At 59.3% G+C, this 23,255-nt stretch overlaps 3 protein-coding genes across 4 annotated transcripts; 2 read left to right on the forward strand and 1 right to left on the reverse strand.

Annotated features, from left to right (window-relative positions):
• Positions 1–156: 156 nt before the first annotated feature.
• On the forward strand, positions 157–6,184 carry CNIH2 (cornichon family AMPA receptor auxiliary protein 2). Its single transcript, XM_004051573.5, has 6 exons — positions 157–520; positions 4,239–4,307; positions 4,714–4,761; positions 5,016–5,128; positions 5,229–5,372; positions 5,551–6,184. The coding sequence occupies exons 1-6, from the start codon at positions 440–442 to the stop codon at positions 5,576–5,578; spliced, it is 483 nt and encodes a 160-aa protein (XP_004051621.1). The 5' UTR covers positions 157–439; the 3' UTR covers positions 5,579–6,184.
• Positions 6,185–6,558: 374 nt separating this feature from the next.
• On the reverse strand, positions 6,559–11,184 carry YIF1A (Yip1 interacting factor homolog A, membrane trafficking protein). 2 transcript variants are annotated; one of them, XM_004051572.5, is made up of 8 exons: positions 10,928–11,184; positions 10,054–10,265; positions 9,785–9,889; positions 9,577–9,655; positions 7,682–7,739; positions 7,362–7,517; positions 6,852–6,945; positions 6,559–6,762 (listed from the first exon to the last, which is right to left on the reverse strand). In XM_004051572.5, the coding sequence occupies exons 1-8, from the start codon at positions 10,956–10,958 to the stop codon at positions 6,616–6,618; spliced, it is 882 nt and encodes a 293-aa protein (XP_004051620.3). In that variant the 5' UTR covers positions 10,959–11,184; the 3' UTR covers positions 6,559–6,615. The 2 variants fall into 2 exon arrangements, with proteins under 2 accessions (XP_004051620.3, XP_055210516.1); XM_055354541.2 differs by having other exon boundaries at positions 7,362–7,553; positions 10,928–11,143.
• A 2,849-nt stretch (positions 11,185–14,033) lies between these two features.
• TMEM151A (transmembrane protein 151A) lies at positions 14,034–18,964 on the forward strand. Its single transcript, XM_004051576.4, has 2 exons — positions 14,034–14,278; positions 16,521–18,964. Exons 1-2 carry the CDS (start codon positions 14,204–14,206, stop codon positions 17,850–17,852), a joined length of 1,407 nt encoding a protein of 468 aa, XP_004051624.1. The 5' UTR covers positions 14,034–14,203; the 3' UTR covers positions 17,853–18,964.
• Positions 18,965–23,255: the final 4,291 nt, after the last annotated feature.

Below are 23,255 nucleotides of genomic sequence, written 5' to 3' on the forward strand. Positions count from 1 at the left end.
GATGCCGGGGGCGGCCGCGTCTACGCTGTCCGGAGGGTGAACCGCCGCGGGCTTGTCGGGGCTGGGGGTGGCGCCCGAGCCGGGCGGGCAGACGAGGGGCCCGCGGAGACCCAGCCCCGCCCGAGGCCGCTCGCGCGGCGGCCCCGCCCCCGGCTCCGCCCCGCCGGCTTCGCGGGCTGGAGAGCGAGGGAGCCGCGGGCGAGGGATCGCAGGATGAGCGATCGGGGCCCGGGCAGCCGGCAGCGGACGCGCCCCCCGAGCCCACCGGCCCGCGCCCCGCGCCCCCCACGGCCCCGCGGTCCCGGTCCCGGCCGCATCACCCACGTCCCCAGAGCCCCACGGGCCATGCCCGGCCGGCCCTAAGCGCGGGCCGGGGGGCGTCCCCTTGCGCCCGGGCCCCGCGCTGGCGCCCCCCGGGCCGCCGCCCGGCGCGGGGGCCATGGCGTTCACCTTCGCCGCGTTCTGCTACATGCTCACCCTGGTGCTGTGCGCCTCCCTCATCTTCTTTGTCATCTGGCACGTAAGGCCGGGCTGGGGCTGGGGGCAGGGTGGGGGGCAGGGGCCACGCGGAGCTAGAGGGACCCAGGGCGGGTGGTCTCAGAGCCCAGGGGAAACTTGCTATCCCCCAGCCGTCGGCTTGTCGGCTTCGCCCCCATTAACACCCCCCATGGTCGGCTTTCTTCCCGGGGCCCCCCTTCCTCCGCCGCCCCCGCCTGTCTGTGTGTATGTCAGTCGGTCCCTGACCCCCTCCTCTGCCTCGTCCTCTGCCCCATGCAGCCCGTGAGGTGGGGGGTGGAATTCTGGCATTTTTGCTCCTTTATCTTCTTCTACGTCCCCCCCACCACCATCCAGCCGCCTCCATTAGTCCGTCGGGCAGTTTGTCTGTCTGCTGCCCCCCCCCCTTTGTGGGTTTTTCCAGCCAGAGTGATGGAGCTGGTTGCTATGGCAACTGCATCTGTTTACAGGACCCACAGATCTCAGAGTCCATTAACCCTTTGCCTTCCCAGCCCCCTCCCTGACCAAGCAGCAGTTGGCTCTCATCAGCCCCCAGAGACCTAGCCCCCACCACCGGCTCACCTTGGGTTTCCCTACCCCTCCTGTTGGGGGCTTCCCAGCCCCCCAGGTTTCCTCTCCATTTTCCAGCTTCCCTCCTCTTCCTGTCCCCCTTCCCCTTTGTCTCTCACATACCCCTTGGTCTGTCCCTCACCCTGGCCTAGCCTCACACCTGGTTCTTCAAAATGTCCATTCCTCATCCTGCATCCGACCCATCGCTTCCCCCAGGCTCCCTCCTCCTCCCCTCCCGGCCCCTCTCCTCCAGGGCCTCCTCTGCCTGGCTCCCGTCCCCTCACTACAGAACTATCAATCAGCCTCCAGCTGGTTGTTGGGGGCCCCTGGCCCCACTTTACTGCCCTCCGTCCCCACCCCCACCCAAACCCCGTGCCTGTTTCTGTAACAGCCTGCCCAGCTCGGCCCTGGCTGGCTCAGCTCAGCATCCTCTGCTCACACCTCCCGCGCACACCTCCCTGATTGTCATTCCCTTTCGGGGGTCCTCTTATCCCTCCCTCAATCCCATTTCCCATAGCCCTTCCCTCCTTCCTCCCAGTGCCTCACCTGCTTCTTTCCCGGGCTCCCCACTTCCTCTCTCCTTTCTCTTCCTGGGACCTGCCGCCTGCTCCATGGTTCCCCCTGCGCTCCCTTTGCCATCCCCTGCCACCTTGCTCTTTGACATCGGGAATCCATAGACTGACTGAACCCCTACTGTGTGAAGAGTGAGCCCCCAAAGGCACCTCAGCACACACCCCAGCTCCAGCCCTGTCACTCCTTGGCCTGACTCTGCTCTCTCTCTGGGTCTTGGTTGCTTTGTCTTCCCCCCCATCCCCCGCACCCCGAGTTACTCTATTTTTCTTTCTGTGGGGTAGGGGCAGGAGGGCTAGGGTTCTAAGGACTGGAGGGAGCTGGGGGCCACGGGCTAGGGAATGCAGAGCTGACCAGCTCCTGGGAGAACGGCTCCTGGAATTCAAGAAGCCCCTTTTTGGGGCCTTCCCCACCCAGGGCCTTCCCACAGCCCCTGTGGGGTCCCTGTCCTCAGGGGATTCTCAGCAGTTTATCCACCATGCCTGCATTGATGCTTCCCAAAGATCAGGCTCTGGGTAGCTTTGAGGGGGTCAAGGATGAATAAAACCCAGACTTTGCCCTTGTGGAGTGCCCAGGCTGGGAGGAAAGGCCCAAGCTTTGAAAAAATGTCTTTGTTCATTCAACAGATATTGATTGAGCACCTGTGTGAGGTACTCTGTCCACTCAGCCATTTAGCTGGACAATCTTAGCAAGTCATTTGTCCCGAGTCTGGTTCCTCGCCGGCAAAGTGGACCTGTGCATATCAGAGTGCCTAGTGCAGCCTGCTGGGTGGTAGGGGATAGGAGGCGTGGTCCTCAGTCCACAGCTGCTAAGAACTAGACTCTTACAGGGCAGGACCCCAGATCCCACTCCAGACCTTCAGCCCAGGCCCCAGTGGTTCCTAGGCAACCCTGGCGGTGAGTGACGCGTGTCAGCTGTCACCATGGGGGATTGTTTGTTCCGGGGGGCTGAGTCAGCGCCAGGCAGCCTGGGGGGTGGGAGGCGTGACGCCCGCCGCCTGCTGGTGGTGCCAGCTCTGGGGTACAGACAGCACCCTTCTGCTCCCTGTGGACCCTGTTGCTGTGGGTGCCAAGCGGCGCTGCCCAGAGTCAATGGGGAGCTGGGCGGGGAGGCGGGGGTGATCCAGATGGCCTCAGCGCCCTCCAGGAAGCCCATGTTCTTTCTCTCTGAGCCGTCTGGGGCCTGGGATGCCTGGGGGTGGTGGGCCTGCTGCCTCATCCTAGGGCTGGAGCCGATGGGAGGAGACCCCAGCAGGTTCCTCTGCCAGCTCATTTCCCCCAAGTCACCTGTCAGCTCCTTCCAGGCCCATCCCATCATCCCCTCAAACACTTGCTCCCCTGGAGAGTTTCCACCCGTGAGGACACTGCCGTCTGCCAGACACCCCAACACCTGAAGCCACCTTAGACTTCTGCCTTCACTTGTCGGCCATTTGAACCCTCTGGAGTCTGGCTCCTAAAGAGCTGTAGAATCCCGTGCACGCCTTCCATCTCCACTACAACTCTCCTCACTCAGACCACCATTAGCCCTGCTCCTAACCCTCCAAACCGTCCCCTTGCTGGTCTGGCCTGAGTATGACACAGTGGTTAGGAATTTTAACTCTGGAGTCACACTGGGTTAGAATCCACTAACCAGCCGTGTGGCCCTGGACAAGTCACTTAACCTGCCTCAGCTTCCTCATCTGCAAAACAGACATGAAAATAAAACTAGTACCTAAGTCATAAGGTTGTAAGAATTAAATGAGTGAATCCACATACCGGCCAGGAGAAGCACCACTTAGATCTCAGCTGTGACTGTCAGTGAGCTCGGATTTCCTGCCCCACCAATCCTGAGACATGGACCAATCCTAAGACATTGACCTGACCACCCCACTCTGCTGCTGTGTACTCTTCAATGCCTCCCCCCAATATTTTTGTGTTAAAGTAAGTCCAAACTCCTGGTCTGGCCTCACAGGGCGCCCACGTCTGGCTCTGCTGAATTCTCCAGCTCCTCTTCCACCACTCTCTCTTTTCTTCCTGCTCGCTGCGCTGTCACGCCAGCCCCATGAAACCCGCAGCCTCCTGAATGCCTCCTGACCTTTCATCCCTCTGCCATTGCACCTTCTACTGCTTGGACTGCATTTCCCTCATTTGCTCACCAACACCTACTCCGAGTCGAGCCTGAACTCCCTCACCCCCCACACAGGGTTAAGCGCCCACTCCAGGTCCTCCCTGTACCCCAAACCCTGATCACCTGGAAGGTAGAGTGATCAACCCTCTGGGCCTGGGTTCCTCCTGGGCAGGGGCTGCATCCCAGGCCTCTGGAGCCCCAGTGCTCAGCACAGGGCCTGAGACTTGGCAGGGCAGACACTAGGCCATGTCTTGGGATGTTTTGGAAGGGGGTGTAGTGGACATGGGCCTGAACTGGGCATCCAGACGCTAGGGTTCCCTTCTGGACTGTTGTAATGACCTTGGACCAGGCCCTGCCCCTCCCTGGACCTCGGTTTCTCCACCTTTGCAACAAGCTCCACCTGGCTGGTCCTCTTCAGTAAACTATCCCACAGAAGGACTTGGGGGGAGGCCATAAGCTGCTGCCCCAACCCTGACGGGCACACGCCCCTCCCCCAGATCATAGCCTTTGATGAGCTGCGGACCGACTTCAAGAACCCCATCGACCAGGGGAACCCTGCGCGGGCAGTAAGTGATACATGTGCTGTGCCGAGGTGTGTCCGTCCGTCTGTCTTTCCATCTGTCGTGGGCTGGGGGTGGGAGACGGGAAGACGGGGGTGGGGTGGGGGGGCCTACGGCCATGCCCCCTTCCTCTCTGTCTCCGCCCCCAGCAAACACCTGGCGCGGGCTCAGGGCTGAGTTCCTCCTGGCGCGGCGGTGGTTGCCAGGCTCTGGGCCGTTGCCATGGAGACGCGGGTGAAGGCCCCTCCATGGTGACGGTCGCCATGGGGACGGCGCGGCTGCTTCCCGGCCGTGCCGACAGTGCCGCAGAGATCGCTCTGGCGCCCCCTGGCGGCCACATGCGGAGCGGTGGGAGCTGCTCCAGTACCTGCTTCTCCGCCTCCCCATCGCGGCCTTTTCCTTCCCCCAACAGCGCGAGCGTTTAAAAAACATCGAACGCATCTGCTGCCTCCTGAGGAAGGTCAGTGTCAGGGCTGGGGGCAGGAGGTTCCTAGCCCAGCGCTGCCCCCACTGTCTGTGGCCCAGAACCAGGCCTTCCCCTGCTTTGGGCCTGTTTGATCCACTCTACTTGGGAGGGAGTGGGAAGCCAGAGGCCTTTTAATCCCCAGAGGTCACGGTGGGTGGGCACCTTCCAAACCCCAGCTCCTCTTTGTCCCCTTGAAGGCTGGTCTGTCATAGCACCAGGCCGCTGACCTCTCACCCTCACTCCCCCAGCTGGTGGTCCCAGAATACTCCATCCACGGCCTCTTCTGTCTGATGTTTCTGTGTGCAGCAGAGTGGGTGACCCTGGGCCTCAACATCCCCCTCCTCTTCTACCACCTCTGGAGGTGAGGGTAGCAGCTGCCTTGGGGAGGCTGAGATGGGGAACAGGGGCAGGATGGGGGTGGGAGTCCTGATGGCAGACACTCAGGCCCCTGTCTGCCCCAGGTACTTCCACCGTCCTGCAGATGGCTCTGAGGTCATGTATGATGCAGTCTCCATCATGAATGCTGACATTCTCAACTACTGCCAGAAGGAGTCCTGGTGCAAACTTGCCTTCTACCTGCTCTCCTTCTTCTATTACCTGTACAGGTGAGGCCTTGCCCACAGCAGTCAGAACTCAGGGAAGGGATGTCCCAGCATCACGCTTCCAATCCCAAGTTCCTGCCTTTTGCCCTTGAGGACTGAGGGCAGCCCAGGGTGTGACCAGGTGGGCATCTGGGTGGCTGTGTGTGTGCAGGGCTAGGCTCAATGGCTCATTTTCCCACAGTATGGTTTATACGTTGGTGAGTTTCTAAGGGGGAAGCCGGCCAGGGAGCGAGCCCAGAACGGACCGGACGCCTGTGCACCCCCAGCCCTGCCCCTTGGCCGCAGAGGCCTCAGCCCTGGGGAGGGAGGGGGCACTGGTGCCCCCAGCCTCTCCAACCCCCAAACTGCTGCTGCGGGGAACCCCCCCCCCGCCTTCAGAGCCCTCCCCCTTGGACTAGAGTGGCTGGGCAGAGCTCTAAACAGGGGCAGGGGCTCCTCTGCCAGCCTGTGGGCATGGCAGTCATTCCTGGAAGGGGCAGGACCTCCGGCCTTGTCCATTTCGGGGGAAACTTGGGCCCTGCCAAGGGGCAGAGCTTGACCCTGGAAATTCTGGGCCATCCCCCTCCACCCCCACCCTGAGGCTCCCCCTGCAGGTGGGGGGGTACCCGCACCGGGAATGAGCAGGCTCAGCAGGGGGGCAGCCCCACCCCTAGTCTGCCCTCCCCTCTCCCCCAGGCTCTTTCTCCAGCCCTGTCTCCATCTGCCCCAACCTCAGCCCACCTTGTCTCTTGGACCTATTTTCTATGTCGCCTGGAGGAGTCCGGCACCCCCTCCCCGGCCATTTGTGACAAAATATGAATAAACTACTGCAAATATGTGGGCCCCGGTTCTGCTCCTGGAAAGCCTGAAGAGGAGATGGGGGCCGATTACAGGGACTGTATAGGGGGCAGCCCTAAGCTGAATCCCCAGCCTGGCTTGTCTCACCCCACTAGCCCACAGACCCTGCTGGAGCCCCCCAGAGGGATCAGACGCCTTCCAGGTCCCCTCAGCAGCCTCCTTCCATCTTCTCTTTCCCAGCTGAGGCTGCTGAAACCCTTGATACAAGGCAGTATCAAGGTCACCAAAGTCATGAAGCCCTCCCTGGGTCCACCTTCTTCCTAGACGGCCCCAAGCCCGGTCCCCTGGGCAATGCAGAGGCGCAGAGGTATCTGTAGCTCCCCATCAGGCCCCAGGAACAAGGGTCAGACAGTCAAGGAAATCAAATCTTCAATGAATGAAAAACTCAGTGCCATCTGGGGCCAGGGGGTCACCAGACCAGGTGGAAAGTCAGCCAGTATATGATGAGGGGCTGGAAGGCTGCAGCTCCCAGAGTCAGGTAGAGCTGGAGACGCTGCCGGGGGACGGGGCCCCCCATGCTGTCGGGGCCCAGGGCTGCTGTCCGCAAAGAGCGCACCTGGAAGAAAGGAGAACTGAAGCCTGGCCAAGAGGGGGAGGTTTGCCCTCAAGTGAAGGCAGGGGAATGGGGGGGTGCACCAGACTCACAATGAAGTACATGAGCGCCGATGAGGTCCAGGCCAGCGCCACGTAGTAGCCATCGCTGCCGAACAGCAGCCCCGTGAGCACACTGAGGATCATTCTGGGGGTGGGAGGAGGAAAGGGTTGGTGACCCCCAGGGGTCTAGGCCTGAGATTGGCCCTACCCCCAACGCCCAGAGCCCAGCTAGACCCCACCTCCCACAGTGCCTTTTACTCTCAATCTGTCCCCACAGGGACCCAGACCCCAAAGGGATATGGAAGGCCCAGGACTCAGCCCCAGGACCTGGATCTGAGACCCCCTTCTCTCCCCAAGACTCTCATAGAGTGACTCTCAACACCTCCCCAACCTCTGCATGGCACGCAGATCCTCAGGAGACTGCTGGAGACAGCTGCTCCCTCTTAACAGAGCAGTGCTAGAGGTCACTAGGGGCCGAGACATGTCCAGGGTCACAGTTCGAGGCTACAGCTATGCAGGCCCAGATCCAAGGCCACCTCCCCCTGGCCCACAAGTGCTCACCCCACGTATTTGTAGCCACTGTAGGCCAGCAGGTGAAAGGTGCTCAGGTCACTGCGCACGGTGGCCAGGTAGAGGCCCAGGAGCAGGGCCAGCACCTCCATCACCACCCACACCAGCGCCGTGCTTGCACACAGGCCCAGCACCTCCGGGGAGAACCTGCGCCAAAGCAGGGGTGGCTCAGAGCCAGGCATCCTGAGGCAGGGGTGAGGAAGAGAGACTGGGGCAACAGAGGGTGAGCTGGGGACCACCACATATACCCTAGGGAGGTTGGGAGAAGAGCTCACAGGGAGGGGAGGGTAAGGGAGGGGCTAGGCACTGACCTTTTCTGAATGCCCAGTGCCATCCCAGCCAGGAGCACGTAAGTAATGAAGGCCATCGCTGCCAAGTGCCAGAGAGATGCCATCAGCTTGGCTTCCTCCATCAGAGCTGCCTTACTAGGCATTCGGGTTCACTGACACGTCCCATACTTCGTTCTCTGAATAGCCCAGCATGGCCTGACCTCCACATTCTGCTTCCAAATGCCCTGCCTGGAATGCCTGTCTCCGATCAGCCCTCTCCCACTGTGTAAATGCCACCTGATCCTTCTTCCAGAACCACAAGCCACCTTTCCTGTCCCTGTGCTGGGGAGCTCATCAGTGTTCTGCTGCATCTCAGAAACTGTATCATGGGCCAAGGCCATTGTTCCGCCTATACAGGGACCAAACTGGTTTCTGGCAAGACCAGAAGGCAGGTTCAGTGGACACCCATGCTGTCCTGAGTCTGGGGTCATGGAGATGACCTCACCGCAGTCAGCAATTCTAAGTCTCAGCACTGGCTAGGGCTCTGGCTGCCCAACAATGCAGGGAACTCCAAGTTTAACTTTGGGCAGTATTCATAAAAGCTCAGAGCCAGTGGGAGCCAGGCATTAGCAGCAGTTTTAACTCTGTCTTCTGCCCTGCTTAAAGCACTAGAATTGGCTGGGCACAGTAGCTCATGCTTGTAATCCCAGCACTTTGGGAGGCCAAGGCAGGCAGCTCACTTGAGCCCAGGAGTTCAAGACCAGCCTGGGCAACATGGCAAAACCCTGTCTCTACTAAAAATACAAAAATTATCTGGGCCTGGTGGCAGGCGCCTGTAGCCTGCAGTCCCAGCTGCTCAGGAGACTGAGGCAGGAGGATCGCCACCTGAGCCTGAGAGGCAGAGGTTGCAGTGAGCCAAGATCACACCACTGTACTCCAGACTGGGCGACAGAGTGAGACCCTGTCTCAAAAGAAGAAGAAAAAAAAGCACTGACATGACCACCAGCGGGGAGTGTCTGGAGTTCTGGAGTCAGGAAATCAGCTGTACCACCTGTCAACTCTGAGGCCTCAACGATACTGAAGCTCTCTGAGGCTTGGCTTCAACATGTAAAATGGGGATGCCAGTTCCAGCCTTACACAGTGGCTACGATGGGCACATGGGATGAAGGATGGAAGCCCCTGTGCTGCCCAGCACACCTAGGCTGGCTGCCTGCCCTCAGTCCCACTGGCTGCCCTCACTGGAAGCTCATCTGCGGGCTGGTCCCTGCACACTCACTCACCCTGGGTGTCCACGATGGGCCTGGCCCTGTGCAGCCAACAGGACAGAGAAGAGTCAGCTGTACATGTGGGCAGCCTGAAAAATGCCATGTGGACAGGCAGTTGTGGGAACCCAGAAGGGAGCCACCACTTGCTCAGGGGGTCAGGAAAGGCTTCTTGGAAGAAGGGATAACAGAGCATGCCTTGGAGGACAAGCAATAACGATGATAAGAGTTAATGTTTCCTACGTCCTTCCTGTGTGCCAGGTGAGGTGCTGAGCAAACATCACCTTGCTGAATCTCTCCAACAGTCCTTTGGGGTAGGGACTACATTAGTCCTGTTTTACTGAAAAGTACAAATAACCAGCCTGAAATCCCATAGCTGGAGTCTGCAAAGCCAGGTCTAAACCCAGAGCTCCAGGCTGGGGAGGGATATAGTCCAAATCAAGAGACAGGAAGGTCTCAAAAGGGTGTCCTGGGGACACTGAAGGCACATTCAGGAAGCTCCTTACTGGTCACCCTGCACTGCCTGCCTGGTGTCTTGCAACTGCCACACATACACAAAGCACCAAGAACAGATGCTGACTCAGTAGCTGAGCCTCTCTTCCCATTCATCCCTCAAGGCACAAGTCCCCCCGGACCCCACCCCACCACGTTCCCCAGCCCAGGTTGGAGACTCACTGGGGATATAGAGGTCAGGGGCGTTGAGGTCTTGCCGGGGGGGCAGAGGAACATCACGACTGTACTGCACTTCCCAGTTCTGGCAGTGGAAGCAGCGGCCACATCAGGAGGGGAAGAAGAGAAAAGAGGAGAGAAGGGGGTTGAGGTCTGGGGGCCAGACTCGGGCAGAATGAGGAAGGCCCACCAGCTCCCTTGGTAGGAAGCTCACCTGGTGTGTGTAGGGGAAGACCAGCAGCCCTAGCTTCTTGGCCACGTAGGCTGTGTCCACAGCAAAAAAATACTTGAGTTTGCTCACAGACACAAAACGGTGCAGCTGGGAGGGGAGAGAGGAAGCTGTGGGCAAGCCGTACCCCAGGCCTCAGGGTGCCCCTCTGTGTGCTCCATCCCTGAGGGCACTGTGAGGAATCGGGTGGAATCCCATGATGCCCCAGCCCTAGCCAAAAATTCTGCCACCCGTGCCCCGGGGGCAGGCCACACCTCCTTGTGCACCATGTCCTTCCCGTGGGATGCGATGGAGCTGCCATAGGCCATAGCCACATTGGCCATTGGGTCCCCAAGCAAGTGATTGACACTGAAGACCACGTCTGCTCCTGAGGCTGGGTATCCCCCGGGCTGGCTGGAATAACCACCGCTTGTGTCATCGAAGAGGGGAGGGGGATCCGGGGCTGCCCGGGCCCTGTGCTTGGAGCCTGTGGGTTTGGAGGTATCAGAGTAGATGACAGAAACACCAAGCATGAGCCCAAACCACCGCCCCTTCCCTGGCTGGACAGCCCTGCGCGGGTCCTGCAGGCACCGATCAGAGAGGGGACCCCAAGCTGGGTGAGGGGGAGCTAACTGAGAAAAAACTGTGATGGGGGATCCTTTGCGAGAAATCCGTTGCTAAATGTAGGCAAAGGAAGAGCTGAGGCAGCGCCTAGAACTGGTTGCCCACTTGGGGTTTCTGAAGGCCTCTCATTGGAAGTGACCTCTGAACTGAGCCACAGTGAGTAGAAGTTTGCTAGGTGAAAATAACTGGGAGGGCATCCTTCCGTGAACAAAGCTGGGAGAGGCGACAGCTGGCTACCTGGAGGCCCTGGACAGTGCTCAGGGACCTCATCAGGTTCACAACAGTCAAAGGAGTTTCTGGAGGAGGAGGCGGACCCCGTTTTTGCCCGACTCCGGCATGGGATTCCCAGGACTGGGCCGAGAGGGCGAAGTCCGGGACGTGTTGGAGTGTTGCGAGGGGCAGGAACCCGAGTGACACCCCCGCCCTGGGCAGCGGTCCCAGTCGCTATCTCCCTCGGGGTGAGCAGGCCGCGCCGCCGACTCTCCCCCAGCCGGCCGCGCCGCGCCCTGCCCGCGCCCCACGCACCGTGGGCTCCGTAGCCCGAGTGATAAGCCATGGCCGCGACGCTCGCTCTCCCCGAGGGCCCGCTGCGCCGCCTCGTGGGTACGAATACTAATGAGGCAGCTGCTCCGCGCCCAGGATACCGACCGAGGCCACCCGGCCGCGCGACACGTCCCCCACCCCGCCGGTCTCGGCCACCATGTCCGTGGCGTCATCCCCCGCACCTGCCATTGGCTCTTCGGCGGCGCCGGCTCGCCCCTCCCCTCTCCCAATTGGCCACTGACGAGCTCTGGCCTGAGCGGATTCGGCAGAAGGCAACATCCGGGTGAGGGACAGGCGGAGCGACTTACGGTGCCTGGGATTGGATTACGGGCTTGCCAGTTCACGGTGGCAACAGCCAATAGAAGAGTTAAAGAAGAAGGTGGGCGAGAATTATTTGCGCGCCTGCGCAGTGAGGCACTTGACGCACCCTGCCACGACTACACCCGGGAGTCGAGAGGTAACCTGCAGCCGGAGTCAGGAACAAAGCTTCCTTGGTGGGACGTACTCCAGGAGGGAATGGGGCGGTCGAGTTCCAACCAAGCCCTGCCCTTCGGGGCGCCTGTTTCTCCCTCTCTGGGCTTGTTTTCCTCCCCCGTCACCTACACTTCACCCAGTCTTGGAACAGAGCCCCGGCAGCCCCGGAGGTGGTGGTGGGAGGCCAGACCTATCAGTGACAGAGCTGCCAAACAAGCCCCAGGATGCTGACTCCTCCCGCCTCCCACTCCTCTTCTCCGCGCGGGTGCTGTCCGTTGTCCGGTGCTGAAAATGTCCTCCCGCCTCTGCCGCCATCCTGTAGACTCCCGGGGGCCTGCGTATGGGAAGATTTGGGGTCTCGAACCACACGCTCCTAGCGAGCGCGTGGCCGCACGCACACATACACGCATACTGCAAAACTGGGGCCCAGAGGATCCGAAGTCTGAGAGATTGGGTGGTATAGGTGGGGCAGGATCCTGCCCCGGGCCTGTCCCATAGACTCTCCCGTAGTCCAGCAGATTTGGGGGCAGAGGTGTGCTGATCTGCGTCCTGAAGCTGCAGCCTAAACTCCTGAGTCATCGCCGGGCCTGTGGTCTTCTTGAAGTGAGGCCCCTAAGCCTCACTTGTAGTCCCGGGGGTTCCTTTCTCTCCACCCAGGTTCTGATCACTCCCACCCCCGCGGAGACAGTCTTCAGGGGCCTCCCTCTCACAGACCTTCAGCCACCGCTTTCTAGAGAGCATGAGCAGGTTCTCTGCGACCTCTCTAATTAGCTACCAGGTATCCAGTTACACCAGATGACCTTCCTGCTCCCCAAACTCAGCCCACGTGGTCTGATTGCAGTGCCATTGCCCAGAGGTCCCCTCCACCTGGGATGCCCTTCCCCCTCATATCCACTTGTCCATAAGCCTAGTTATCTTTAAGAGTCAGTTCATCTCGTGTCTCTCAGAGGGACAAAGGGGACAGAGACCTGACCCGGTCAGGGGTGGAGGTCATAGGCTGGGTTCTAGGCCCCCTCTGGGTGCACCCAATTTGCACTGCATGTAAGTTCCATGAGGACAGGCCGTGTTGTCATTCTCCACTTCCACCCTTGTCTTCCCAGTGCCAAGCACAATACTTGCATATGGAAGACACCCAATAAACATCTGTGTCCAAGAAATACATAATAAATAGATAAAACTCTGGACCAGTCCTTTCCTGTGTCCACATCTCAGTTACCTAATCTTTAAGTGGGTAAGGATGTTTAATTGAATGGTCTTTGAGTTGCTCTTTGCCTGAACACACGCACATACAAAAATGAATTAACCCACCAGTATTGCAGCTCATTTTCTGCCCATATTGTCTAGTTTGGGAGCAAAGCCAGACCCAGACACAGATGTGAAGATCTGAGGCCCTGGAGGGCTAGGAGGTAGCACTGGGGCCACGTGTACCTGGGAGGGGGTCATCTAATGCAAGTCAGTTCCCATGTCACTGCAGGGCACAATGGATGCTTGTGAACTGAATCCAAAAGCTTTCTATGTCTTTTCTTTCCTTCTTTCTTTCTTTCTTTCTTTCTTCCTCCTCCTCCTCCTCCTCCTCCTCCCCCTTCTTCTTTGTCTTCTTATTCTTCAAGACAGGGTCTTACTCTGTCACACAGGCTGAAGTACAGGGCATGATGGATGCTTGTAAACTGAATCCAAAACCTTTCTATGTCTTTTCTTTTTTCTTTCTTTCTTTATTTATTTATTTCTTTTTCTCTCTTTCTTTCTGTCGTCGTCTTCTTCTTCTTCTTCTTCTTCTTCTTCTTCTTCTTCTTCTCCTTCTCCTTCTCCTTCTCATTCTTCTTCTCCTTCTAGACAGGGTCTCACGTTATCACGCAGCTGGAGAACAGTGGTGCAAACACAGCTCACTGCAGCCTCTTACTCCCAGACTCAATTGATCCTCCTGTCTTAGCCTCCCAAGTAGCTGGGAATACAGGTGCACACCACACCATCATGCCCAGCTCATTTTTTAATTTTTTGTATAAGCAGGGTTTCCCCATGTTTCCAAGGCTGCTGGAATTCCTGGACTCCAGTGATCCTCCCACCTCGGTCTCCCAAAGTGCTGGGATTACAGGCATGAGCCACTCAGTCCAGTTTCTATCCCCATTTTTCAGATGGGAAAACTGAGGTTGAGAGTGGAGCATGCTGGCCCAAGGTCACGCAGCCTAGGGTCCCTTGTGTCCTGGCCCCAGCCTGCCTGTCCTAAGCTGAGCCCAGCACCCCTGCCCAGCCAGTGAGACTCGTCACGCTTTTCTCAGCTGTAACTACCCTCTTCTCCAAGCGAGGCATCGGGGATGGGATCTGGGTGGGCTTAACTCTGGGCCTACTCCTTAGAGATGGGACCCCGCGAGCGCCCACCCACCTTGGAGATTCTCCTTCCTTGAGGGTTTTACAGCCCGGGAAGCTCAGGCGCCAGAGGGTTAGACCAGCTCAAGGTCGCGAGCGCGAGCGCGGCTGGAGGAGAACCCAGGGGTCCAGCCACCCAGCGGGGGCTTCTCGGGGACGGGCGGAGCGCCCGCGGTGCCAGGCGCTGCCGGCGGCGCCGCCGGTGCCGCGGGGGCGGGGTCAGCGGAGGGCGGGGCGCCGGGCACCCGGGCCGCCAACGCCGCCGCCGCCGCTGCCGCCGCGCTCGGGCTCGAGCTCCGCGCACTCCCTCCGCGGCCGCCGAGCCGAGCGGACGCCCCCGGGGGCCGCGTCGCAGCCCTCCGTGCTCCCCCCTATCATGCCCGGTGCCCGGGCTGGGGCCGCCCAAGCAGCCAGGACACCATGCCCGAGGACGGCGCTGGCGACGGCGGGGAGGTGCCCGCGCTCGTCCCGGACGGCGAGCCGCTGCGGGAAGAGGTACCGGCGCTGGGGGGGGCCGGAGCCGGGCCTGGGGCGGCGTGAGAGGGACCAGTGCAGAAGGCGACCGCAAGAGAGGGGCTGAGGAGGGAAGTCCCAGAGCCCCTACGGCCAATGACGTCATTGGGGTCACCTGCGCCCTGCCAGGGGTCCAGGGGTCCAGGGGCCCGCGTTGGGTGTAGGGGTGGGGCGGCTGGACAGCAATATGCGGGGCGACTTCCGCCCCCGGCGCCCCCTCATCCAGCCTCGCCCGTCCTGTGACGTCAGCGCCTGGCCCCCACGCGTCCCAGTGCCGCAGCGCAGCGGGGGATGCTGCCCCCACCCCCAGGGCCGCGGGGTCAGGTCCCCAGCCCGGCCCAGCCGCTCACGAGGTGTCCAGGCAGCGCCTGCAATGCAGCAGCAGTCGCAGAGCCTAGAGGGGAGGAGGGGAAGAGGAAGGGAGGCGCCTGGGTACCCCTTCTCCTTGTCCTCGAGGTGAGGATTGAGGGCCCATTCTGCTGGCTGGGACCCCCGACGGCCCCTCCTCAGCCCTAGCCAGGAAGGTCTGCAGGACCTGGGGCCCCGAGTGATGTGTGGGTTGATAGGGTGGTGAATGGGGCTGTGTGTGCATTTGGGTGAATGTAGCCTGCTTCTGTGTGTGTGTTGTGTGGGTGCGTGAATTGGGTGTGTGTGCCCTGTAGTCAGGTGAGGGGCAAGTGGGTGCCTGGCTCGGGTTGTCACCCAGTGGTCTAGGTGTGCGCATGTGAGTGAGTCTCTTTGTGGGCAGGTCTCTCCCTGTGGAGTCTGAGGAGCCTGGGGGTCAGTTTGCAGTGGGGGGTGGGGAGATGTGCACTGTGGTCAGGTGAAGGTCTGGTATGTCTCTGGGCTTCACTGCATGTGCAACGTATATGTGCACGTGTGTGTCCTGTGGTGGATGGGTATGTGGTGTGTGCGTGTGTGTGTGTATGTGTGTGTACCATGCTACGGTTCTGGGAGTCTGTGCCCTGGGGACAGGCGAGGGTCTGGAGTTTCCTGGGTGACAGGCAGTGTGGCCCTCCACGGTGGGTGGGTCTGTGATGAGCATGTGTTGGAGGGGCGTGGACAAGTGTGTGTGCACCTGACAGGCCTTGCAGGTCAGCTGGCGCTGTGCTCCCATGCTGGGTGATGGGGACAGGCTGTATCTGGGCTGGGCTGGGGGGTGGTTCCTCTCCTCTTGGGCCTCTGGAGGCCTGGTAGGTCTGGGGTAGGAGAGGTGGCCCCTTAACCCCCCTTTTGTTGTTTCCACTTTTTTCCTCCCCTTTTTACCCTTCCCCTCTCCCCACTTTATCCCTACCTGCTTCTCTCTCCATGGCACCTGAGGGTGAGGTGGCTAGGCTGGCAGCCCTGCCAGGGAGGGTGTGGCAAGCCCTCTGAGCCAGGGAGTGGCCCCTGCTGCCCAGTAGCTGTGTCCCACCCCCTTGCTCAGCACAGATGGGGAGTGGAGGATGGCCCTCCATCTGCTCCCCACCCCAAGACTCGCACCTCCCCCGTTCTTGAGGCTCCCTCTTTCTCATCAACTCAAAAGCCTCTGCCGAGACTTCTGAGTCCCTATGGAACAAGGGACCAGAGGGAGTCTCAGGGTAATGGTGATCATATTTATTCCCATGGCCAGACCGTGTGCTCACTTCTTCACACATATGATCTTGTTGAATCCTCACAATAGAACCAGTTTACAGATGAGGAAATTGAGGTCCAGAGAGGATGAGGGACCTGCCCAAGTCATACAGTAAGTAGTGGAGCCAGCACTGGCTCCTGGGCAGTGGAACTCCAAAGCCCATGCTGTTTACACCTCAGACCCCTTCCACCCTGGCTTCCCAGACCAACAGGACCAAGAATCAAGGCCCAGAGAGGGCAGAGATATAGCCAAGTCCACACAGCAAATCAGGGCAGAGCCAGGACCAGAACCCACAATAGCTAGTGCAAGGATCCATCCCTCCTGGCTGAGGTGGGCCTGCTGTCTCCTGTGTGCGGTTGGCCGAGTGCTAGCACGGCACAGTGGAGGATGGGTTTGGGTCAGCGAGTCCTGGGTTTGAATTTGCAGCGCCACTGTGAGTGAGCTGGAAATGTGAAGCCTGGAGCAAGCTGCTCATCCCTCTAAGCCTCAGTTTCCTCCTCTGTAAAATGGGGCTCACGGTATCACCTTCCTCAGCCTGGTTAAGCAAAGTGGCAGGCCCCACTGATGGCCCCACCTGACACAGACTTCCCTTTCTCTGCCCACCTGCAGCAGCGGCCCCTGAAACAGTCCCTGGGAAGCTCCCTGTGCCGCGAGTCGCACTGGAAGTGCCTGCTCCTTACGCTGCTCATCCACGCCTGCGGGGCCGTGGTGGCCTGGTGTCGCCTGGCCACAGTGCCGCGGCTGGTCCTGGGGCCCGAGGCCGCCTTGGCCCGGGGAGCCGGGGGCCCGCCACCGACCTACCCGGCCAGCCCCTGCTCCGATGGCTACCTGTACATCCCGCTGGCCTTCGTCTCCCTCCTCTACCTCCTCTACCTGGCTGAGTGCTGGCACTGTCACGTGCGGTCCTGCCAGGCGCCACGCACCGACGCCCACACGGTGCTGGCGCTGATCCGCCGGCTGCAGCAGGCGCCGCCGTGCGTCTGGTGGAAGGCCACCAGCTATCACTACGTGCGGCGCACCCGCCAGATCACGCGCTACCGCAACGGCGACGCCTACACCACCACGCAGGTGTACCATGAGCGCGCCGACAGCCGCACGGCCCGCGGCGAGTTTGACTACTCGGCGCACGGCGTCCGCGACGTCTCCAAGGAGCTGGTGGGGCTGGCAGAGCACGCGGCCACGCGGCTGCGCTTCACCAAGTGCTTCAGCTTCGGCAGCGCGGAGGCCGAGGCCTCGTACCTCACGCAGCGGGCGCGCTTCTTCAGCGCCAACGAGGGCCTGGACGACTACCTGGAGGCGCGCGAGGGCATGCACCTGAAGGACGTGGACTTCCGCGAGTCGCTCATGGTCTTCGCCGACCCCCGCAGCCCGCCCTGGTACGCGCGCGCCTGGGTCTTCTGGCTCGTGTCGGCGGCCACGCTGTCGTGGCCCCTGCGCGTCGTGGCCGCCTATGGCACGGCTCACGTGCACTACCAGGTGGAGAAGCTCTTTGGCGCCAGCTCGCCCCCGCCGGGGGCCGTGCCCAGCGGGCCCCCGCTGTCCCGCGTGGCCACAGTGGACTTCACCGAGCTCGAGTGGCACATCTGCTCCAACCGGCAGCTGGTGCCCAGCTACTCGGAGGCCGTGGTCATGGGCGCGGGCTCGGGCGCCTACCTCAGAGGCTGCCAGCGCTGCCGCCGCTCCGTCAGCAGCAACTCGCTGCCTCCCGCCCGGCCCAGCGGGCCCCGCCTGCCCTTCAGCCGCAGCCGCCTCTCGCTGGGCGCTGGCGGCCGGGCCACGCCAGGGGTCTTCCGCAGCCTGAGCGGGGGGCCTCTGGGGCGCCGTGGAGAGGACACGGAACCCCTGGAGAGCCCGCCCTGCTATGAGGACGCCCTCTACTTCCCGGTGCTCATTGTCCACGGAGACAGCGGCTGCCAGGGGGATGGGCAGGGTGCGCTCTGAGACCCCCACGGCCCCCAGAGTGGCCCCCTCCCCACCATTCCACCATGGGCTTAGATGCCCGAGTGATTGTTGTCCAAAACAGGCGGGAAAACAGACCAGCCACACACAAGGGGCAGGGGTGAGGGTGGGGGTGGGGGTCCTTAAACAGACCAAAATGCAGTTACCTGTGGTCATTTTGGAGGAAGTGGAAGCCTAAGAATCGCCCCCAGCATGGCTGCACCCCCCAAGATGGCCGATGATCTGGCCTGAAGGCCTCTCACAAAGGGCAGGAGAAGAAGCTTCCAGAAAGGCTGGGATGGAGGAGGAGTCCTGCGGCCAGCTGATGCCTGCAGCAGAGGCTGCCTGTGGACACTTCCCTACCGGGGCTGAGGCCATGCTGGGAACCCCCCCAGTGACGCAGAAGCACAAATTGGAGGGTTGGGGCCATGCCCAGCCAGGTTGGCTTCCCTGGGGCTGAAGAGCTGGCTGTGGTGGCACCATGGCCTTGGCCCTGCTACTCACCCAACATTCCCATCCTCCCCTGATAGGCCCCTCCTCCTTGCCTGCCCTCTCTCCTGCTGCTCAGGGCCAGTCACTGATCAGACCTAGCAGTGCCGTTCCTCCACTGGGAGACTGGTTCTTGGAGCACAGCCTTGCCCCATCCACCCGTACTGTTTCCCCTGGTGCCCACCACACCCTCCCCCCACATTCCACTACCCCTACAACCTGGGCTCCCTTCTCAGGGCCTCACCTGGTCCCCACATCCCCTGGCCTCTGCTCCTGCCTCCCAAAGTCCATGTCTGCCTCCATCAGCCACACACACGCAGGGACGCCCATTCGTTGCCCTCCCGGACTTATCTACTCTTCACTTTCCTGATGATCCGTGGGGCCCAGGCCTAGAGGGCATCCGAGGGGCTGGGCCTTGGCCACAGCCTCTTGGATGATGTCCTTGCTCCACCACGCAGGCCCTTGCTTCTCCCATCAACGAGTCTTGGCCCAGGGGACACTGACCCTCCCCCAGGGAGGAGAGAGGAGTTCCTTCCCTTTCAACGAGGGCTTCCACGCCCTCTAAGGGGTGGTGGGGACGGGAGGAGGCTGAGAAGATGCAGATTAAATAAAGGTATGGAATGGAAGGCCTGTGCATTCCTGGGTCGTGGGTCTAAGGCCTCCACTGCAAGCATTATGGGCCCCCATGGTTCAGGGCACGATGAGGGGTTCTGGGAAGGGACTCAGAATTGGGCTCCAGTGTTCCCAGGAACCAAGTAAGTGGAGGAGAGGAAACCTCCCCTGCCTAGCCTGGGGCCTCTGAGACTCAAGTGTGGGTCGCTCTGAGCACCTGGCTCCCCTGACTCCGGTATCTGGGCCTGGGTCACTGCTAAGGCATTGTCAAGGTGGCCCTTGTTCCAGCTCAGTGGGACATTCCACTCTGCTGCTGGGCATGCTGAGGGCTAAGGGAGTGGTGGCCGGTCCCCAAAGTGGGGAGAAAGAGCTATGGTCTGTGACTCGAATTCGGTGCCCCCCAGCGGCTACTGACATTATCAATCTGAGGGAAAGGGCATGAAGCAGGTCAGAGGACACAAAGCTGGAAAGGGCAGCCCCAAACCAGGGCAGGCTGGCATGGAATCCAAAGGCAGAGAAAACATCAGGGAAAAGGAAGGTCCTGACTCCCTGATGGAGCTCTGAAAGATTCCTGGACGTGGCATTGTCACATGTGCAGCAGTAAAGGTTGTTCACTGTGCAAGGGCAGTGGGCTAAGGGGCAAGCGTGCATGGAATCCAGCCTACGGGCCACTCCCCAAACTCTGGCATGGAGCTACATCCACTTGGAGAAAGGGGACCCTTTTCCTTTTCACGCAAAGGTGGCATAAGGGCTAGTGGTGGCCCGGGAAGTGTGCTGAGAATGGGTGGATTTCCCTAAGCAAAGACAGGGCAAGCAGTGTCTTGGACAGCCGATGCTGCCCAGACAAAGGCCTGGCTGCCGGGCATGAGCTGAGGTGTGACGAGGAGATAGAAGCAAGAAGCCATGGAAGGCTTTGCTGCAACTTCCATGCCAAACCCTAGAATTTGTCCTTAAACTGGAGCAAACTGGGCAATCTGGAACCATGGAAGGGGGTTGGGCAGGGACGTGATACAGTCAAGGCTGCATTTTAGGATATTTAGCAAAAGTCCAGCTACCTGCTGGCTCTGTGGGGAGGGTGGAGTGAAAGACCAGAGTTCTCCCTGTGCGTTAACCCACAGCCTCTCTTCTTTGGGTGTGAAATCAGTTCCTCGTTCAGAAGCAAATTAGGTGGAAAACCCTATGGTGCCCAAACATTCAACAAGGCTGCAGGGGGTGGCCAGGCACAGTGGCTCATGCCTGTAATTCCAGCACTTTCGGAGGCCGGGGCAGACAGATCATTTGAGGTCAGGAGTTCGAGACCAGCCTGGCCAACACGGTGAGACCCCCCCACCCACCCCTGTCTTCACAAAAAATACAAAAATTAGCTGGGTGTGGTGGCGGGCACCTGTGACAGCTACTCAGGAGGCTGAGGTAGGAGAATTGCTTGAACCCGAGAGGCAGAGGATGCAGTGAGCTGAAATTGCGCCACTGCACTCCACCTGAGACTGTCTCAAAAAAAAAAAAAAAAGGCTCCAGTAGGTAGGGAGGCCAGCATGCTGGTTTCAGCTCCTTGCCATGGGAAAGACCCTTTTTCCACCATTCTGCTCTAACACCATAGCCAACAACTGCCCACTGGCCACTCACTGTCCATTCTCCTCCCTTCCCCAATAACAGAACCCCAGTTTTGCTGCAGATGGCAATGTGCCCAGCTAAAGGGCAACATTTCCAGCCTCCCTGGCATATATGGTATGACTGTGTGGCTGAATTCTAGGATATTAGATATAAACAGAAGGTGCTGGAAGGGATCTCCAAGAATGCCCCTTGAATAGAAGCAGTATTGATGAAGGCCATTTTTGTCCTCTCTGCTTCAGCCTGCATTCAGCCTTGGATGCATATGTGATAGCTGGAATGCCAGCAGCCATGCTGGAGCAGGAAGTGACCTTGAAAATTGTAGCTACAGGCCGGGCGTGGTGGCTCACGCCTGTAATCCCAGCACTTTGGGAGGCCGAGGCGGGTGGATCACGAGGTCAGGAGATCGAGACCATCCTGGCTAACACGGTGAAACCCCATCTCTACTAAAAATACAAAAAATTAGCCAGGCGAGGTGGCGGGCGCCTGTAGTCCCAGCTACTTGGGAGGCTGAGGCAGGAGAATGGCGTGAACCCGGAAGGCGGAGCTTGCAGCGAGCCAAGACTGCGCCACTGCACTCCAGCCTGGGCGACAGAGCAAGACTCCGTCTCAAAAAAAAAAAAGAAAGAAAGAAAATTGTAGCCACATGCTGAAGACAGCAGAGCAACAAGGGAAAAGATCCTGGGCTTCTGATGACAACATGCAAGTTTCCATGTCATCCCTTGGATCGCCTACCTCCAGACTTCAATGAGAAAGAGAAATAAACTGTAAGTCTGCTTAAGCCCATTGCTTTTTTTTTGTCTCTGTTACCAGCAGCTTTTACCAATTATCTACTGCCACATAACAAATTATCCTAACCCTAGTGGCTTAAAAGAGCAATAATCATTATGCTCTCTCCTGGCTTCTGTGGGTCAAGAATTCAGATAGGACACAATGGGGATGGTTTCTATGCTCCATGACATCCAGGGCCTCTGCTGGAAGACTCAAAACCTGGGGCTTGAATCATCTGAATGCTCGTTCACTCACATGTCTGGCAGTTGATGCTGGCTGAGGGCTGAGGGCTGAGGGCTGAGAGCCTAACTAGGGCTGTTGGTGGGAACACCCACACAGGTCCTCTCCAAGCGGCTTGACCTTCCTCATAACATGGTGGCTAGGTTCCAAGAACAAGTGTACTGAGAGGGTGAAGGCTGTGTTGTGCTTTATGATCTAGCCTCCGAAGTCACATGGCATCACTTCTGCCCCTTTCCATTGGTCAAGGCTACTATAAAGGTCCACTCAGTTTCAAGGGGAGGGAATATAGGATCTCATCTCTCTGTGGAGGCTTGTCAATGTCACATTGTTAGAAAAGCATGCGGGATGGGAGATATATTAGTGGTCATCTTCAAAAATGCAATCGACCACTGAGCCAAATGCCATTTGCCATTCCTAACTGATTGATACCTGTAAAGTGATCTGCAAAATGAACACCAAGCTCTTTATAGTGCTGGTTTAAGGAAGGAAGGTGGTGGCATGTCAGATATGGGCCTGCTCAGGGCAAAGTGAGCTGCTCAGATCATTTATGGGGACCTTCAGGCCTATGGTAGATTAAATATGGCCACAAATTCTTTGCCACTCCTCTCCTCAAGAGGTGGAATCAGGCCGGGCGCAGTGGCTTACACCTGTAATCCCAGCACTTTGGGAGGCCGAGGCAGGTGGATCACTTGAGGTCAGGAGTTCAAGACCAGCCTGGCCAGCATGGTGAAACCCCAACTCTACTAAAAATACAAAAATTAGCCGGGCATGGTGGTGTGCACCTGTATTCCGAGCTACCTAGGAAGCTGAGACAGGAGAATCACTTGAACCCAGGAGGCAGAGGTTGCAGTGAGCTGAGATCACGCCACTGCACTCCAGGCTGGGCAACAGAGCAAGGCTCCATCTCACAAAAAAAAAAAAAAGGAAAGAAAAGAAAAGAAGTGGAATCTGTTCCCCCTTTAAATCTGGGCTGGACTTTTGATTTGCTGTGACCGATTGGATGTGAGGGAAGAGATGCTGGCCCACTTCTGAGGCTAGGCCTCAAGGACTCTCCCAGCTTCCACCTTTGCCCTCTTGCAATCCTGAGACCACCATCTGTAAAGATGTCCAGCCAAGCCTCCTGACAGATTTGAGGCTGCGTGGAGAACTGAGGCCCCCAGCCAAGAGCCAGCATCAGCTCCAGATATGGGATGACTGAGGCCATCTTAGACACTGTAGCCCCACTTGAGCCGCAGATGACAGGAGCCTCAGGAGTGACCCAAGGTGAGAGCAGCAGATGAACTACCAAGCTGATCCCAGCCCAGACTGCTGTCCTATAGAATGAGGGGAAATAAATCCTTGTTTTAATCCACTACATTTTGGAGTGATTTGTTACATGTTACATGATCACTGTCACAAGGCTCTAAACCCACCTGCACCTCATGAGGGAGGGCACTGGGCCTGCACAGCCAGGAAGAGGAGGGACCCAGAAGCCCCAGTGTTTGAAGGACAGCTCTCAGCTCACAATCTCCTGATGGGAGATGGGGTGGCCACGTGTTCAGACTCTCTTGGAGTCAACATCAAGCCAGGGTGTTCTGTTCTAAACCGTTCTCAAGAGGAGAATTCATGCCTGAGGAGGGGTGCAAAGCCTGGCTCCCAAACCCCAGCGGCCTCTGCCTCTGCTCTCTCCTGACATGGGCTACCCAC

Source organism: Gorilla gorilla, chromosome 9 (assembly GCF_029281585.2).
Source record: "Gorilla gorilla gorilla isolate KB3781 chromosome 9, NHGRI_mGorGor1-v2.1_pri, whole genome shotgun sequence".
Taxonomy (NCBI): domain Eukaryota; kingdom Metazoa; phylum Chordata; class Mammalia; order Primates; family Hominidae; genus Gorilla; species Gorilla gorilla.